This window comes from Orcinus orca, chromosome 9 (genome assembly GCF_937001465.1).
Source record: "Orcinus orca chromosome 9, mOrcOrc1.1, whole genome shotgun sequence".
NCBI lineage: Eukaryota > Metazoa > Chordata > Mammalia > Artiodactyla > Delphinidae > Orcinus > Orcinus orca.
In genome coordinates, this window is record NC_064567.1 from 92,283,129 (window position 1) to 92,300,536 (window position 17,408).

General features: G+C 40.0%; 1 protein-coding gene across 1 annotated transcript; it reads left to right on the top strand.

The window, feature by feature from the left end:
- The first annotated feature begins 1,605 nt into the window (after positions 1-1,605).
- Positions 1,606-8,810, top strand: YAE1 (YAE1 maturation factor of ABCE1). The gene is made up of 3 exons (XM_004263327.3): positions 1,606-1,893; positions 3,751-3,872; positions 5,468-8,810. The coding sequence occupies exons 1-3, from the start codon at positions 1,765-1,767 to the stop codon at positions 5,895-5,897; spliced, it is 681 nt and encodes a 226-aa protein (XP_004263375.1). The 5' UTR covers positions 1,606-1,764; the 3' UTR covers positions 5,898-8,810.
- The last annotated feature ends 8,598 nt before the right edge of the window (positions 8,811-17,408 follow it).

Genomic DNA, 17,408 nt, shown 5'->3' on the forward strand with positions numbered 1-17,408 from the left:
CAATGTTTTTATACATAGTCCATGAACCTACCAAATATATATTTTTTCATATATTAAAAATATATATACAAAAAAGTTCTCTCTGGATACTTAAAATTATAACCTGTACCACCCGACCGCTCTCACTCACACACATACTCATATAGCTCTCTTTACTTTGCTTGCTTTAAAATTTTTTTCATAGCATTATTATGATCTTGTAAAAAACTGTATAATTTACTTATATAGTGCTTATTGTTTATCCTCTGTCAACTCTACATGAATGTCAAGCCCAAGAACTGGGACTTTTGTCTGTGTTGTTCACTGATGTATCCCAAAAACCTGTAATGGTGCCTGGCACAAGGTAGTTATTCAAGAAAATATGTTAGCTAAATAAGTCATCATTACCACGTGAGCACGCAAAGGGCAAAACAGGAATACTGCTGGTGTCCATTCATTCACTAACATGTTTCAACGTCTACTATGGGTCATAACAGTGCTGGTGCTGAGCACATACAGATAAACAAGTCCCCGTCCTCACGAATAGCCTTTTCTGTTATTTGAGAAGGAACTGGAGTCAGCACAAGATACTGTGAATCAATGAGAAATACAATTCGTTTTATAAATGCACTCTTTATTTATTGATCTCAAAATGGCCACAGTATCTAACTTTTTGATCTTATTGTACTCCATTCCACACTCCTACAATTAAAAAAGTTGGGCTGGGGCTTCCCTGGTGGCGCAGTGGTTGAGGGCCCGCCTGCCAATGCAGGGGACACGGGTTCGTGCCCCGGTCCGGGAAGATCCCACATGCCGCGGAGCGGCTGGGCCTGTGAGCCATGGCCGCTGAGCCAGCGCGTCCGGAGCCTGTGCTCCGCAACGGGAGAGGCCACAACAGTGAGAGGCCCGCGTACCGAAGGAAAAAAAAAAAGTTGGGCTGTCCAAACCTTTAAATGTACTGAGGGGGATTTTATTTTTACTTATTTTTTTAAAATAAATTTATTTATTTTTGGCTGAGTTGGGTCTTTGTTGCTGCACGCGGGCTTTCTCTAGTTGCGGCTCTTCGTTGCTGTGCGTAGCCTTCTCATCACGGTGGCTTCTCTTGTTGAGGAGCACTGACTTTGGGCGCACAGGCTTCAGAAGTTGCGGCGCGCAGGCTCAGTAGTTGTGGCTCTTGGGGTCTAGAGCGCAGGCTCAGTAGTTGTGACACGTGGGCTTAACTGCGCTGAGGCATGTGGGATCTTTCCAGACCAGGTCTCGAGCCGGTGTCCCCTGCATTGGCAGGCGGATTCTTAACCACTGCACCACCAGAGAAGCCCTGAGGGGGATTTTAAGACAGAATCCCTCAAAAGAACTACCTTGAAAGGTTTTGCCAATGCGCCCGTCTCCAAAACCCGACCCCTGTAGAGACCTTGGTGGGAAGGGACAGGGTTTCTCTGAGGGTAGGCACCGCCTTCTGCAGAGGTCAAGGTCGGACAAGCCCCACTTGGGAGGAATCTGCCTCGCCCACAATAAGTGCACGCCCACACTTCGAGTCAAGTGAGGGAGCTGCCACAACACCAGGTAGCAAAAAGGTTCGGGCGGGAGGCAAGACCCTACCGGGATTCAAAACCCTCCCGGGACGTCCTCCCAACAGCGAAACACCGCGCACACCCACGCGCACTTCAACGCGCACGCGCACGCATCCCGCGAGGCAACCCACCCTCCTCAGTCTTCGCCCCGCCCCGCGGACCGGAAGGAATTGCCAGCATTTCCGGCGCCGGCGCTTCTGAGGTTTCCTCAGTGATGTCGTGGTTACGAGCCGCTTCGTTGGTCCAGGGTCCTGGAGAGGAGAGGGACGTTTTTGACGAGGAAGCTGACGAGTCGGTCCTGGTGCAGCGGGAATGGCGGAACCACATGCAGAGACGAGTCAAAGTAAAGCTGCGTGGAGGGGGTGGGCGTCCCTTGCTGTACCGGGTTGTGAGGAGAGGCGCACGACGTTGTGAAGAGGCGGGGACCCGAGAGGAGAGGGCCGAGTGGTCCGGGCCCGACCCGGCGCTGCCCTCCCTACCCCCTCATCATGCAGTCCTGCCCGCGTCCTGCTAGGGTTTCCCAATGGGTTACTTGAAAGCGCGCGACACCACAGGACGCGTTCCTAGAGCGCCCGCGGGGCGCGTTGGACACTGGGGGGGCGGCGAACAAAATAAACTTTGTCTTAGGCTTTGAAGAGATTTGAGTTTGATGAGGACCAGAGGGAAGGGGATGGGGGAGAAACGTATACACTGACTGTATGTGTCTAATTATGGCTGTCAGAGGACATGTACGCACTTGACATGGGTTGATTGAAGAGCTCGGGAGCCTAAAGTTAGGAGTGGTGGTAATCAGGACAGCTGGAAAAAGTGCACTTAAGAATGTTGTCGAGGGCTTCCCTGGTGGCGCAGTGGCTGAGAGTCCGCCTGCCGAGGCAGGGGACACGGGTTCATGCCCCGGTCCGGGAAGATCGCACATGCCGCGGAGCGGCTGGGCCCGTGAGCCATGGCCGCTGAGCCTGCGCGTCCGGAGCCTGTGCTCCGCAACGGGAGGGGCCACAACAGTGAGAGGCCCGCGTACCACAAAAAAAAAAAAAAAAAAAAAGAATGTTGTCGAAGGGCAGTAAGACAAAGCTAACGTGGGATCCTGATGGCTAGGTAAGGGAGTATTCATGTTGGGTTTTGTTTTTTTAATTTGTCGGGTGCCAATTATCCATCTCTCAGTTGTCTCACTGTTGAGACTCGGCTTTATACCACACCCCCAGTTTCCAGGTGGAGCCTTCAGCGCCTAGTTCAGGGGGAGGACCGAAGGGTGAGGTCCATTCCGGCTAGTATCCGTGGCAACCATTAAGTTGCCACTAAAACTGCGCTTGTTTAATGCTTCAGTAAAATAGTACTTGTTTAGCATAACAACCATGTTGTCAGTGTCAGAAATGCTTTACAGAAGGCTGAGGCGAGGCCAGTCAGTACCGAGCATCTTTTGAGTGCTGGGGCCGGACAAAAAAATCCCTGCCCACAGAGGATTTGCATTTTACTTGAATTTAGGTATCAAGCAAAATTTCTCAAACCAGACCTCTCATGGTCCTTTTGCTAAACCAGTTTCCTCTTTCCCTATTTCCGTTCCAAGACCTTACTGCCCTGCGTCACCCACCCACGTCAGTCCAGTTGCTAAGGGGATCAAACACGTAATTCCCCATGTTTCCTCTCTGTGGAGCAACTGCTAACACAGCGTTTTGTAAAACTGTATAGAGTCAGTATTTTAAAATGTGCCCAACGCCGTGGTTGAGAATCCGCCTGTCAACGCAGGGGACACGGGTTCCGTCCCTGGTCCCGGGAAGATCCCACACGCTGCGGAGCAACCAAGCCCGCGAGCCACAACTACTGAAGCCCGCGTGCCTAGAGCCCGTGCTCCGTAACAAGAGAAGCCACCGCGGTGAGAAGCCCGCGCACCGCAACTAGAGAAAGCCTGCGCGCAGCAACGAAGACCCAACGCAGCCAAAAATAAATTAAAATTTTTTTAAAATGTGCCCAATAAGTCTAGACTTCAAAAATGGGATAAACCAATAATAAACTTTTATGAGAAGCGTAGTCTACTTTGGTTGTGTGGTTATGCCATATGTTCTAGAACCGTGTTGTTAAATAACCCAGTAGAGGCCTGTTTCATCAGTCTTCCAAACTGGTTCTATGACTTTCTAGAAAAACCTACAGTGGTTTACTTGGTGTAAGTTACAACTGTAATTCTTCATTACTTTCTTATTTTTAGGAAGGCTATAGAGATGGAATAGAAGCTGGCAAAGCAGTTACTCTTCAACAAGGTTTCAATCAAGGTTATAAGGAAGGTGCAGAAGTCATTATGAACTATGGACAACTCAGAGGAACATTGAGGTAATTTTTAAAACTTAAATGCTGAATTATTTTAACCTCAGTACTACTGGAGGATTTTTATTAAAGTAGTATGTAAAAATAAAGCGTTTAAAGTGAAGTGCTTTTCCTATTGTTAAATCCACAAGAGTGCTTCAGAGCATAGAATAAAATCGCCTTCAAAAAGTCGAAAGTTCATCCACTTTAATATGTGAGCCAGGTGTTGTCTTTTACTGCAAAGAAATGATAGGAAGTGTCTATTTTTTGCTACCTGAACTACCACCAATCTGTATCTCAAAGTAATTAAAAAGAACTTCAGGTTTTGAATAAAGCTTTTAGTCTTCCACATGTAGCAGAACACAATAAAACAGACGTCTAGACTAGAAGTACATGATGAAAATTATAGCTGGTAACAGAAAAATGATTCCATTTACTTTAGTCCTAAATTTTGAATACCTGTCAAGATTCCATAGCAATAATGGCATGTATCAGAATCAAGTGATCAAATGGCACATGGAGCTAGGAGCATGGCAGGCTTGTCCTCTTTGATGCTTTATACCTTTTCAACTGCCCTCTATAGAGAAAAACAAAATGCTTCAAGGAATCATTGATTTTTAAAAGGTATAAAACAAAAGTTGTCAAAACAAAGGAAAAATTCATTACATTGAGGTTTTCTAAAATTCAGCTGTCGGGAATCAGCATTTATACTATACTAAAATAGGAAAATGATCACATGTTTATCGTCACATCAAGTTAATCTTTTATAAGCTTAGAAAGCTTACTGCTAAATCTTACACATTTTTTAAAACATCATTACTTTTCATAACAACCATTATTTCATGACGTGAATGATCTGAAATGTCAAAAAATACAGTTGTCTATACTAAAAAATTAAAGAAAAATAATTATTAGGACTAAAAGAAATCTAACCTTCTTCAATAAAATTGTTAGTCAGCTCAGCAAAGTGTCTACTCTGTAACAAAGTTGGAAAGGTGAAGTTGTCTCAAAACTTTTTTTTTCCCCCTAACCTTCGGTTTTGATGGCAAGTAGCTATATGGTTAGAACAGTGGTTTTCAACCTTGGTAGCAACTTGTTACAGCTGGGAAGCTTTAAAAAAATAATACCCCCAGAGATTCTGATTTAATTGGTCTCAGGTGTGACCTGAGTCTTGATAAGTTTAAAAGTTTCCCAGGTGATTCTGACGTGCATCCAAGATTGAGAGTCACTAGTTTAAAAGGTGGTTGATGTCCTTAAAGGAGAAACTAATTTTTCAGATCTTTCTGTTAGTTGTATCCTTCTTCAACAGAAGCTACACAGTCATAAGGGGAAAAATCTAAAATCAGGAAGAGTGGATGTAGAGCTGTGAAGGAGGGGTTATGAATTATAAACAGTTTATATGATTAAGTCCAATTGTTTAATTCCTATTGAAAGATACTGTCCTTGTATTTTTAATCCTGTTTTACCATCATTACTTTCCTGATTTTGACTTGCATTACTGTTATTAATAATTTTTGCATGGTGTTATCTGGAAAAGAAACATGTAAGCCTTAGCATCAAAAATTCTAAAAGCCTTTGTTTAATTTTTTTCCTATTTAACTCTTGCTTATATTTTTGTTCAGTGCTTTGCTCTCCTGGTGTCACCTTCATGATAGTAGTTCGGCTTTGATCAGTAAAATAAATAATCTTCTGGATGCAGTTGGCCAGTGTGAAGAGTATGTGCTCAGACATCTGAAATCAATCACTCCACAGCCCCATGTTGTAGATTTATTGGACTCCATTCAGGATATGGACCTTTGTCATATAGCTCCAGCTGAGGAAAAGATTGATGAAGCTAAAGATGAAAGATTCTATGAAAATAATGCTGAGTTTAACAAAAACTGTAGCAAGAATCTTAGTGGGGTAGATTGTTCATCTTTAAAATATTGTAGAACACAGGAGCGTGCACATTCCGAAAACCCAAGCCTCACTTGGATTTTAGAACAGACAGCCAGTTTGGTAAAACAGCTGGGAGTATCAGTAGACATATTACAGCACCTCAAACAACTATAAAAATTATCTTCACTTTAATATTGAAAATAATATTCAGAACATTCTTAGAATATTTTGTTTCTGAACAAGCTAACCAAAATTTGTACTGGTTTCTACATTGAACACTTCACTTGTAAGGTTATCCTTCATGGAAGTTTGAAATGTCTTCAAAATTAACACTATTTAATATAAGCCTACTTTCTTTGTCACTGGTAATTTTTATGTGGTTTAAGATATGCTCAGAAATTCTAGTTGTCATCATTTTCAAATTTCTGATCAAAATCAAGCATTTTTGAACTCATTATTAGCAGAAATGAACAAGAATCAGACTACAGTTAACCCTTGAACAACACAGGTGTTAGGGGTACCCACCCACCATGCAGTTAAAAATCCGCATATTACTTATAGTTGGCCCTCCATACCTGCAGTTGCGAGTCTCAGATTCAACCAATCTCAGATCGTACGGTACTGTAGTATTTACTACTGAAAAAATATCCAAGTATAAGTGGACCCTAAGAGTTCAAACTCTTGCGGTTCAAGCATCAAATGTTATTTTGTAAGGTCTTAGCCCTACCTTCTGCTCTTATCACATTGTCTTGTGATTAGGACCTCACCTTGTAATCAGACCAAAGTTACAAAAAATTACCTAATGGCTAAAGTTGTAAATAGACACACATAGATATATATAGATATGTAGACATATATATATTGAAATTAAGAGGCTAATAAGTGTAAAGCTGAAAAAAATGTTTATACTGATAGTTAAAACAAAATACTAAAGTTTGTTTTAGTTTTTTTATTGAGGTATAATTGATTTATGTTTCAGGTATACAGCAAAGTGATTCAGTTATACATTTTTTTTCAGATTTTTTTCCATTATAAACCTATAATTACAAAATATTGAATATAGTTCCCTGTGCTATATAGTAGGTCGTTTTTGTTTATTTTATATATAGTAATGTGTATATGTTAATCCTAAACTTCTAATTTATCCCCACCTCCTTTCCCTTTTGGTAACTGTAAGTTTGTTTTCTATGTCTGTGAGTCTATTTCTGTTTTGTAAATAAGTTCATTTGTATCATTTTTTAGATTCCACATATAAGTGATATCATACCATATTTGTTAAAGTTTGTTTCAGTTTTGTGTTTATTAAAAGTAAGGACACAGTTCCATGAAAAATACAGAAAATACATTTCATGCTAAAGTACTTACTTAGCTTATCCAAGTTTTGAGTTAGTAGTGTTACCTGACAGTGTGCCAGATTATTCCTAAACTGCAGTTTTGCTTCATATTTATTTAGGAATAAAACATTGAAGCCACTGACTTCTGTATTATCTTGTAGCAGTATTCTTAGTCTAGCAGAGACAAAATGAGATTCAAACTTATGCTCCAGGACCTAAACATATAAAATCAGGAAAGGATTTTTCATCACTTTTTTGCCTGAACCACAAATTTATGTAACATGCCTGACTTCAGAGGCACCCAAATAATTGCCTCTCATTGATAGCCATAATTTATATCTACCATCTACTGTAAAAGACTGATACCCTGAGAAAATCTTATCTGATAAAAGAGGTGTTTCAAGAGATTAAGAAAATGTACTGCTGTGATCTTACAACCGCCACAGGGTTCACAGGACATTATGAAATTGAAGCAACAAATTTGAAATTAGAAGACCATAAAGTATGTCAGGATTTACTAAAACATGCTGAGGATATCAAGTGACATTTGACAGATGGTTTTTAAAAAAAGTGATTGGGGCTTCCCTGGTGGCGCAGTGGTTGAGAGTCCACCTGCTGATGCAGGGGACACGGGTTCGTGTCCCGGTCCAGGAAGATCCCACCTGCCGCGGAGCGGCTGGGCCCGTGAGCCATGGCCACTGAGCCTGCATGTCCGGAGCCTGCTCCGCAACGGGAGAGGCCACAGCGGTGAGAGGCCCGCGTACTGCAAAAACAAAAACAAACAAACAAAAAGTGATTGTATCTCTCTAGATGTAAACACTATTTTAGAGATTTACTGATTTGTCTTGTTATGTAGATACTTTTTTCCATATTTATGAATGCAGCAAAAATCTCAAATCCACATGGAATATTATAAGCAGTCTCTGAAGTCTTCATGTTGCTCTGCCCTGCATATTAGATATGAAATATACACATCTTTAATAATACATCTCAAGGAAGTCACCCTGAGTAAAAATTTCATGAGTGCAGCAAATCTGGAGATTTTATCTGGGCTCACCCTGACAGAATTTCCTGAAGATAACACCCTTTGCCACCATTGAAAATAGGTTGTTTTTGTGTAGATGTTCGTAGATAAGGAACTCAAGAGAATTAGCTGAGTTGAATGAAGCTGTTGGGTTGAAAACATCTTTTAAGCTTACATTGCCTTTTAAAAAAACACAGAAGTTCCTGGACTGCAGAGGAAAATTAATGGAATGCTCATTATACCTGTGTTTCATGAACCTCTGTATTAGAACCACAAGAGTGAAGGAAAGAAACCTTGCCTTGTGTCTTTTACCTTGCCTCGTGTGTTCTAGGCCTGCCAAGTGTTGCCATGAAAAGACCCTAGATGAAGATAAATGTAAAGCAAGACTGCCCCGGAGCAGACACAGCAGAGTTTCAAGACCCAGGACCTAGACATTAGGCTTAGATGATGTGGCTTCCTTAAAAACAGAATTTTCACCTTGAGTAAGTTACTTCTAGATACTGACATATGTGGGGTTTTTTTATTTGTTGTTGTTTTTTAAGCCCACAATACTATGCTTTTCTGGCATTTCAGTTGCTAGAGGTATTGAGGCCACCAAAATTTTTGTGATACACAAACAAGCACAAGTGGGCAGCTGAATTCACCTACCTGCATCCTTACTTCATTTATATCCTTAGCACTGCTTATTAACTGCTTTTGTGGTACAGCAAAATAAAAGCCTTGAACCAAGTCCAAGATGTGCTTTTCATCTATCTTCAGACTAAAGTTTTGTGTTCCAGTCTAAGACATAGACAAATAAATATAGAGAGACATTCTTTTTTTTAATTTTTTAATATTCTTTTCCTTTACAGTTTATCACAGGATATTGAATAGAGTTCCCTGGGCTGTACGGTAGGGCCTTGTTGTTTACCCATTCTACATATAATAGTTTGCATCTGCTAATCCCAAACTCCCAATCCCTCCCCCTTGGCAACCACAAGTCTGTTCTCTTATGTCTTTGAGACTGTTTCTGTTTCATAGATAAGTTCATTTGTATCATCATATTTTAGATTCCACATGTAAGTGATATCAGATGGTGTTCGTCTTTCTCTTTCTGACTCAGTACGCTAATCTCTAGGTCCATCCATGTTGCTGCAAATGGCATTATTTCATTCTTTTTTATGATGGCTGAGTAGTATTCCATTTTATATATATATATATACCACATGTTCTTTATCCATTCATCTGTCAATGGACATTTAGGTTGTTTCCATGTCTTGGCTATTGTAAATAGTGCTGCTGTGAACATAGGGGTGCATGTATCTTTTTGAATTATAGTTTTGTCCAGATACATGCCCAGGAGTGGGATTGTTGGATCATATGGCAACTCTATTTTTAGTTTTTTGAGGAACCTTCATCTGTTTTCCATAGTGACTGCACTAATTTACATTCCCCCTGTAGGAGGGTTCCCTTTTCTCCACACCCTGTCCAGCATTTGTTATTTGTAGACATTTTAATGATGGCCATTCTGACCAGTGTGAGTTTTGATTTGTATTTTAGAGATTCTTAATTTCAGACCAGTAGGTGAAGTAAATATCATATGCCATCTTAAACTACCAATCAGACTTCTTGCTCTACAGAAATTCTCCAATCTCCCATCATGAAGATACTTCACGCCCCATAGTTGCTTTTCTTGCTTTTGCTCTCATTTACTGCCTTTTCCCAACAAACCTACTGGAAGAAGAGTCCGCAGTCACTGTCTCAAATTGCTTTCTCCCCATTCATTCCTGAATATCAAACTGCTTTTCGCTAAGGTCACTGGTGGCCGCTAAATCACACGACTGCCCTGGTTGTATGATTTTCAGTCATACACTTGTCCTCTCACTTGTCTGGTTTTCAGTCCTCTCACCTGTCCTCCATCACTGGACACGAGGAACCATCTACTTTTACAATCCATCTGCCTGCCTTCTGCAGCAGCACTTTTTCTTGTTCTACTCATTACTACTTACTTCTACTGGATAAACGATAAACTTGAGTTTCATTTCCAGGCCCGAGCAGCACTGTCAGTATGATTTCCCATCCTGCCTCCACCACACACACACACAGACACCCCACTTCTTTATGGACACTACTCCAATGCTTTGTGGACAATCCACAACTCCTAAAGTTGTTCACTCTGACTCTTCTGTCTCGAATACTTTTATTCCATATCCTTCCTTCCCAGCAAATTCCTATTTGTCAACACGAGCTCAAATTTCAGCTTTCTCAGGCAGAGGTAGTTGCCCTTCCCAGTGTTCCCTCTTCATCACTTTGAGTACCTCAAACTTCAGATTTATTCAGGAAAGTACATTATTCATCATTATATCCCCAGCACTTACCACACCCTGTATATAGATGCATATGTGGTGTTCGATGAGGGAAAAAATAACTGTATTTACTAGCCAAAATGAAAATGAAATCAGAAATTTAGGATTCCAAAATACATCATGTTAGGAGCTTCCCTGGTGGCGCAGTGGTTAAGAATCCGCCTGCCAGTGCAGGGGACATGGGTTCGAGCCCTGGTCCGGGAAGATCCCACGTGCCATGGAGCAGCTAAGCCCATGTGACACAACTACTGAGCCTGTGCTCTTGAGCCCACGTGCTGCAACTACTGAAGCCCAGGCACCTAGAGCACGTGCTCTGCAACAAGAGAAGCCACCACAATGAGAAGCCCATGCACTGCAGCGAAGAGTGGCCCCCGCTCACTGCAGCTAGAGAAAGCCCATGCACAGCAATGAAGACCCAACACAGCCAAAAATAAATAAATTTTAAAAAATACATCATGTTATATACTTTTATTTTTAGAAGAGAAAACAAACCTTTATGTTTGCCTTTTAAATTTTTTTCCTTTTAATTTTGCATTTTAATAAAAATCCACATATACATATTCTGTCTTCATTGTACTAGGCTAAATAGTAACACTAAGACAATAGTATTTCCCAGTCATTAAAAATCACACTTATGAATGAATAATACAGTATAATTTTTAATGGTATAAAATTTTATTTGTACAGTTTTAGCTATTAAAGACAGAAACTACAAAAGAAAAATAATAACAGTAAGAAGGAGTTGGAGGAAATAGAGGAATGGGAAAGTAACAGCTAACACGGTGTTTACGATATACAGGCACTATTCTGAAAGCTTCACCGGTATTAGTTGCTTAATCCTCATAACAGACCTATGCAGCCAAACTATTCATTATCCCCATCCTAGAGATGAGGAAACCAGGGCACCAAGGAGACTAAGTAACTTGTCCAAATCACGGCTACTAAATGGCCCAGTTGAGATTTAAAGCAAGGCAAATCTACCTCCAGAGTTGGTGCTAAGGGTAGATGTGTACGAAATAATATGGTAGCAGTGATTGTGTTTAGTGAAGGGACTATGAACTATATTTTCCCCTTGCTGTTAATTTCTACTTTTCTGCATTTTTCCAGTCTTCTCCAGTCAGCAAGTATTATTTCTATAATGTGTATAATAATCAGCAACTACAAGGAACAAAAAATTTGCTATACATCTAGAAAAAGGGAAATTCTATTCCCTACTGGGAGGAGAGAATCTTTATCATCCAGGAAGTAGTATAGAAAGGTGTGTTTAGCATATACAGAAACTAAATTCTGCGTGGACTCCTTAGACTCTCTACACACCTCTTAGAATAATTTGTGTCACTCATTGCAATAACGTTTCTTTAGCTTTTATAAATTCCTACTTAACCTTCAAAAACAGGATGTTAGTTCACTACTGACAAGTATATGTATTGCTACAGATTTGCCAAAAAAAGCCAAGGGTCCTTAACATTCCAAACTCCATTTTCTTGCCCTATAAATAGCCTGATCTTTCATAAAGAAGGTTAACAAAGTATAATCAGAACTACTTACAACAGATTCAATTCTGGGGGAAGTTGAATCCTGATGCTTTCATGCATGTGTATACAATTCACAATTGAGAGAGAGGCCCTGAACTTCTGGATCTGATTTATTTCCAAGGAACTGTTGAATTAGTTCAAGGCCACTGGGTGGTGCTGGTGCATCCTGATATGTATTGTGCTCACAAGAACAGGAAGCCAATGATTATCCTTAAAGCTATCTATGCCAAACAGACTGAGTCATTTATAAGATTGGGAGGATGGGGAGAGGTTTCTGGGGTATGTCAAAAAAAAAAACCCTCAAAAACGTAGGGTGCACTCCCTTTTTTAAAATTCTAGGCTGAGAATTTTTCTAAATCAAAATAACCAATCATAAGGAAACCTGTTCACAGAAAAAAGCACCATTTACTCTCCAAATTCCTGAGGCCTAAAAATAAACACCCAGAACCCAAAGCATACAGCCTGCAATCAGAAATGATATAAAATTATAACTTTACATGCACAAAGCATTTCTACTTTGTCAGACAGTACTGTGCCTAAACTGTTTCAAACATCAATCTCTCTCACACACACATACTCAACAACTTACTTTGTTAACCTATCAAATATGTCACAACCCTCTTTTTTAGTCAACAAATATACAACTAGGTAAGTTTTCCTCTACAGCTCATTCCAGCTAATATTTAAGCCTATTTCCTTATGAATTGCAGAATCACCATAATGTAATATTGCTTTGTTATTTATAAAATTAGTATAAGGTTTTATAAAGAATTTTTAACATAAAGGATAAGTAGTTTGTCAAGTCCCTGTAATACTAATATGAGGGATTTGACAATAATAGTACTGACAGTCCTTGCCAATAAAGTAAAGCTGAACTGGAATGAGGATATAATGTAAATAACCTGAAAATAAAATCTTTCTTATTTGGAGACATTGCAAAACACATTTCTTCAAATATCAGATCCTAACATAGCCCAAGATTCTAATTTGTGATGATAAACTACAGTGAAACATCAACTAGTACTTTGAAAACCTTCAATGATGAAGTCATTACTTGTTAAAAAACTAACCATAAATTTTTAATCTATCAGCTGTGCTAGAAATTACTGCCACGGAGTTGATTATGAACTGAAACTCATTTATTGCATTTAGACATTTAAATCCCAGGTGGGAGCCAGTTAAACTATTTTCATTTGAAATCACGTTGTTTTGCTATTCAGGATGCCAAATAACATATTGTTAGTCTGTACTTTAATCTTATAGGCCTGCATGAGGTTTGTATGATGTCTGGAATCTGGCATAGTATTCATTGGGACCCCATTTGTCAGCTCAGAGACCATTTTTATTTCTGTTCGTGTGCTAGAATAAAGGGCTGCTTTCATGAAGGTAGCAGCAGCACTGGGGTCAGGGATGTGATCCATGTTCACTCAGCTGCTCACAAGCCCCACCTCTTTGGTAAACATGAGACTTCTGACCTCATCACAGGATACTGCTATTGCCAAGGAAGTAACCAAGGGACAACTTGAGAAAGTCAAACAGAGTAAGTGGCCATTGACAGATGTTGTTTAGTTAATGGAAAGAATGAGCAGAGAGGCAGACAAGCATGCTGAAGATCAGTATAGCTTCTGGTGTGATATAGCAGAGTATGAATCAAATCAACAATACTCCACGTCTAGGAATTTGATCTAAGAAAATAATTAAACAGGTGATGAGAACCTTCAGCACAAAGAAACTTATTGCCTCTGTAGAGTAGAGAATAATGAGAAACAACCTAAATGACTAGCAATAAAAGAATTGCTAAGCAAATTTTGATACATCCACTCAGAGAAATGTTGCATACCCATTACGGATTATCATTGTGAGATCTATAGAAACAGAAAATAATTATGGTATTTTTAAAGTGAAAGTCACTGTAAAATGTTACATACATATGTGTACAACTTATGTAAAAAATGTTTTTGCAGATAAAAACTAGAAGATTATTCTCAGATATGGTAATGTATTAATGTAGTAGGCTTAGAGGTTTTTTTTTTCTTTTTCAGAACTTTCTTTTATGTCATTGTGCTGTTTTAGAATAAGAAAAGTAAAATATTTGGAGAAGTATTAGCTTTTAAGAAAAAGAGCAATGTGTATGTACTTTATCCTGAAAATCAAAATCTGGAAAAAAGGCAAATACACTTAATTCAAAACAGTAGATCAGAAAAAGATCCCCAGACTACTATCTGGTAAGGGGGAATACAACAACAAATCAGGAAAAGTTTATTAAGTATATAATTTTTTCCAAGTATATCAAAAAAAGCCATTCCTATTTGCCTTTAGTGCATTTTCTGACAGCCTTTGTAAGGTTTTACTTCAGCTGATACTAACAATCACACCAACTGTAATTGGAGTGGTGCCCCAAAATGTGGGTACATTCTTGGTAGCATGAGTAAACTGGCTTCCTTAAAAATCTCTGGGACTGCCTTCTCTTAACAAAATAAAATAAAACAAATAAAAATAAAGTCTATTGAATTTGTTACAGTATTGCTTCTATCAATCAGTTCATAAAATTGGGACTACTATTAGCCCAATTGAGTTATTTTGCACTCACTCCTAGGGGAAACCAATACCATACATATAAATCACTTCTACACGATATACAATATCCAATAATAAGACCCTCAGAGCCTCAGAAAATTCAATGAGAAGTGACTGCTAAATTAAATAGATTTGAAAGAGAATATATATTCATATAATTTGTTTCTCAATATTGATTTGATTGTGGCAATAACTTTGGGTAAGTTTGCCATTATTTTGTACATGTTAATAAACTGTATGCATATAAGCTGTCTACTTTCCAAAAGAGATTTGAACCTCTTAGTTTCCAAGTCTGTAAAATGGAGGTTGATTGTTTCTGTAAGTATCACATGCCATAATGTATGAAAGTACAGTGCTTACTAGGTTTTGAGCACCTGGTAGGCGCTCGATAAAGGAGAGCTAGTACCCTATGGTGGCTAAGCATGGCAGCCCTGAAGCCAGATTGTCTGCTTTGAAGCACAGCTCCATCATTTGCAAGTCACTGCCCCTTACTGTGCCTGTTTCTTCATCTATCAAATATTAGTGCCTGTCATAGGATTATTGTAAAGAATAAATGAATTTGTACAAGTAAAGCAGTTAGGACAGTGCCTGGCACATATTCAGTGCTCATGACATGTTAGCTATTATTATATTTTCTCCTGAGCATCATGCCTGCAATTTACATAAACTGCAGCAAGAGGTTCAGCTGTCTTTGGGCAACTTTAGTTATCATGATACTCCGCCATGACTCAGACACAGCCAAGCTTCCCACTGACATAGCTAGAGGTCATTAGCATGATTTCTCCCTATGTTATTCTAAAAGAAAAAGAGAGACAGAGAGAAAGAAGAAAGCACTTCTAAACATTTTCAAATATTAGTATAAAATTATACTTTATAGTGGTGATGATCAATGAAGTTTTTGGAAATCGGGGGATGGGTGGAGCACTTTTTTGGTTGCCAGAGTGATGAAGGAAGGGCACTCCTGGCAATAGTTATGGAGAGGAGATGCTGTACATCCTGCACTGCCCAGGTCAGCCCTGCAATAAAGAATTGTCCTTCAGGGACTTCCCTGGTGGCGCAGTGGTTAAGAATCCACCTGCCAGTGCAGGGGACACAGGTTCAATCCCTGGTCCAGGAAGATCCCACATGCCACAGAGCAGCCAAGCCCATGTGCCACAACTACTGAGCCCACGTGCCGCAACTACTGAAGCCCATGCGCCTAGAGCCCTTGCTCCGCAACAAGAAAAGCCACCCGCAATGAGAGGCCCACTCGCTGCAACGAAGAGTAGCCCCCGCTCACCACAACTAGAGAAAGCCCGCGTGCAGCAATGAAGACACAATGCAGCCAAACATTAAAATTAATTAATTTTAAGAAAGTCCTTCATCCCTCAACTTTCAAATGCCCCAGGAGACATTCATGTAAATGAAGACTCTGTTTGTAATGATCTAAGCCTAAAATCTAACTATATTTTAACTATAAACACAAAGTATTTTTTTGTTCTAAAATTATTATTTTTCCAAATTATAAAATAATTAGGCTCTTTGTAAAATATTTAAACATTACAGAAACATTGTAGAAAATATTATTTAAGAAAAGTAAATCTTCCATATTGCCACCAGTTATGGACTGAATTTTGTCCCCCAGAAATTCATGTTGAAACCTTAGCCCCAAGTACCTCAGAATGTGACTGTATTTGGAGACAGGGCCTTTTAAGAGATGATGAAGTTAAAATGAGGCTGTTAAGATGGGCCCTAATCCAATCTGACCAAGTACCCTTACAAGAAGAAGAAATTTGGACACACAAAGAGACATCAGACATATGAGTACATGCACAGAGGAAAGACCATGTGAATACACAGCAAGAAGGCAGCCCATCTGCAAGCCAAGGAGTGAGGCCTCAGAAGGAACCACACCTGCTGACATCAGATATCTCATCTCCAGAACTATGAGAAAATAAATTTCTATTCTTTAACATCCAGTCTGTGGTATCTTGTTATGGCAGCCCTAGCAAACTAATAAACCACCCCTCCAGATTCTTCCAGAATCTTTCTATGCACATCCTAGCAAATAGCACAATTTTATTTTATAGAAATTCATTGTTTCAACAGATCTTTATTGAGTACCTACTATATTCAGAGAGGATTCACTGGTATGCAAAACAAATCCCTACTGAAATGGGATCATACCAAATATACTAAAAGCAGCTTTATTTTTTCAATTAAATTACATCTGTGTCAGTAATGATAACTATAATTTACTAAGTGCTTTGTAATCTCCAGGCACTGGGGTAAACACTTTGCTCACCACGTGTTAGAGTACACCCTGTCCCTCCAAGCCAAATGAGATGACAGACTTGAAAGCCCTTTGGAAATTGTGAAGCTCAAGCTACATATAAAGGATTTACCCGCATCTGCAGCCTTCAGAGATTCACTGACTAGTAGCCATCAAGCCTGGAAAGAGCCTTAATAAGCCAGGGATTCTAATCACTGTGCATGTGAGGAAACTGAGGCCCAGTGAAAATGGCACCTGTCGGGGCTCTTGGCTGTGATCAACAAATTGACTCTGGACAGCAGAAGCCAAAAGAATAATTTCTTGCAGGATCTTGGGGAGCCAAGGGAGAACCAAGCTCGGAAAGTTAAGGCAGGGGGCAGCAGCTCCCTCAGCTACTACTGCCCACTTGGACTCTCGGCAACACGGCTGCAGCTGCCGATAGTCTATAACTACTCCAAGGTTTTGTCTAGTCCCTTCTAAGTCCCAGGCAAGAGTGTCCAATTAATTGTTCTGCCAGGGACAGGGAGAGGGAGTATCTGGTACCTTACACTAGGAGGCAGAGTCATGTCTCCCAGCAAGCCTCACCTTGCGGGGGGACCCCCAAATCAAGGAAGGAGAC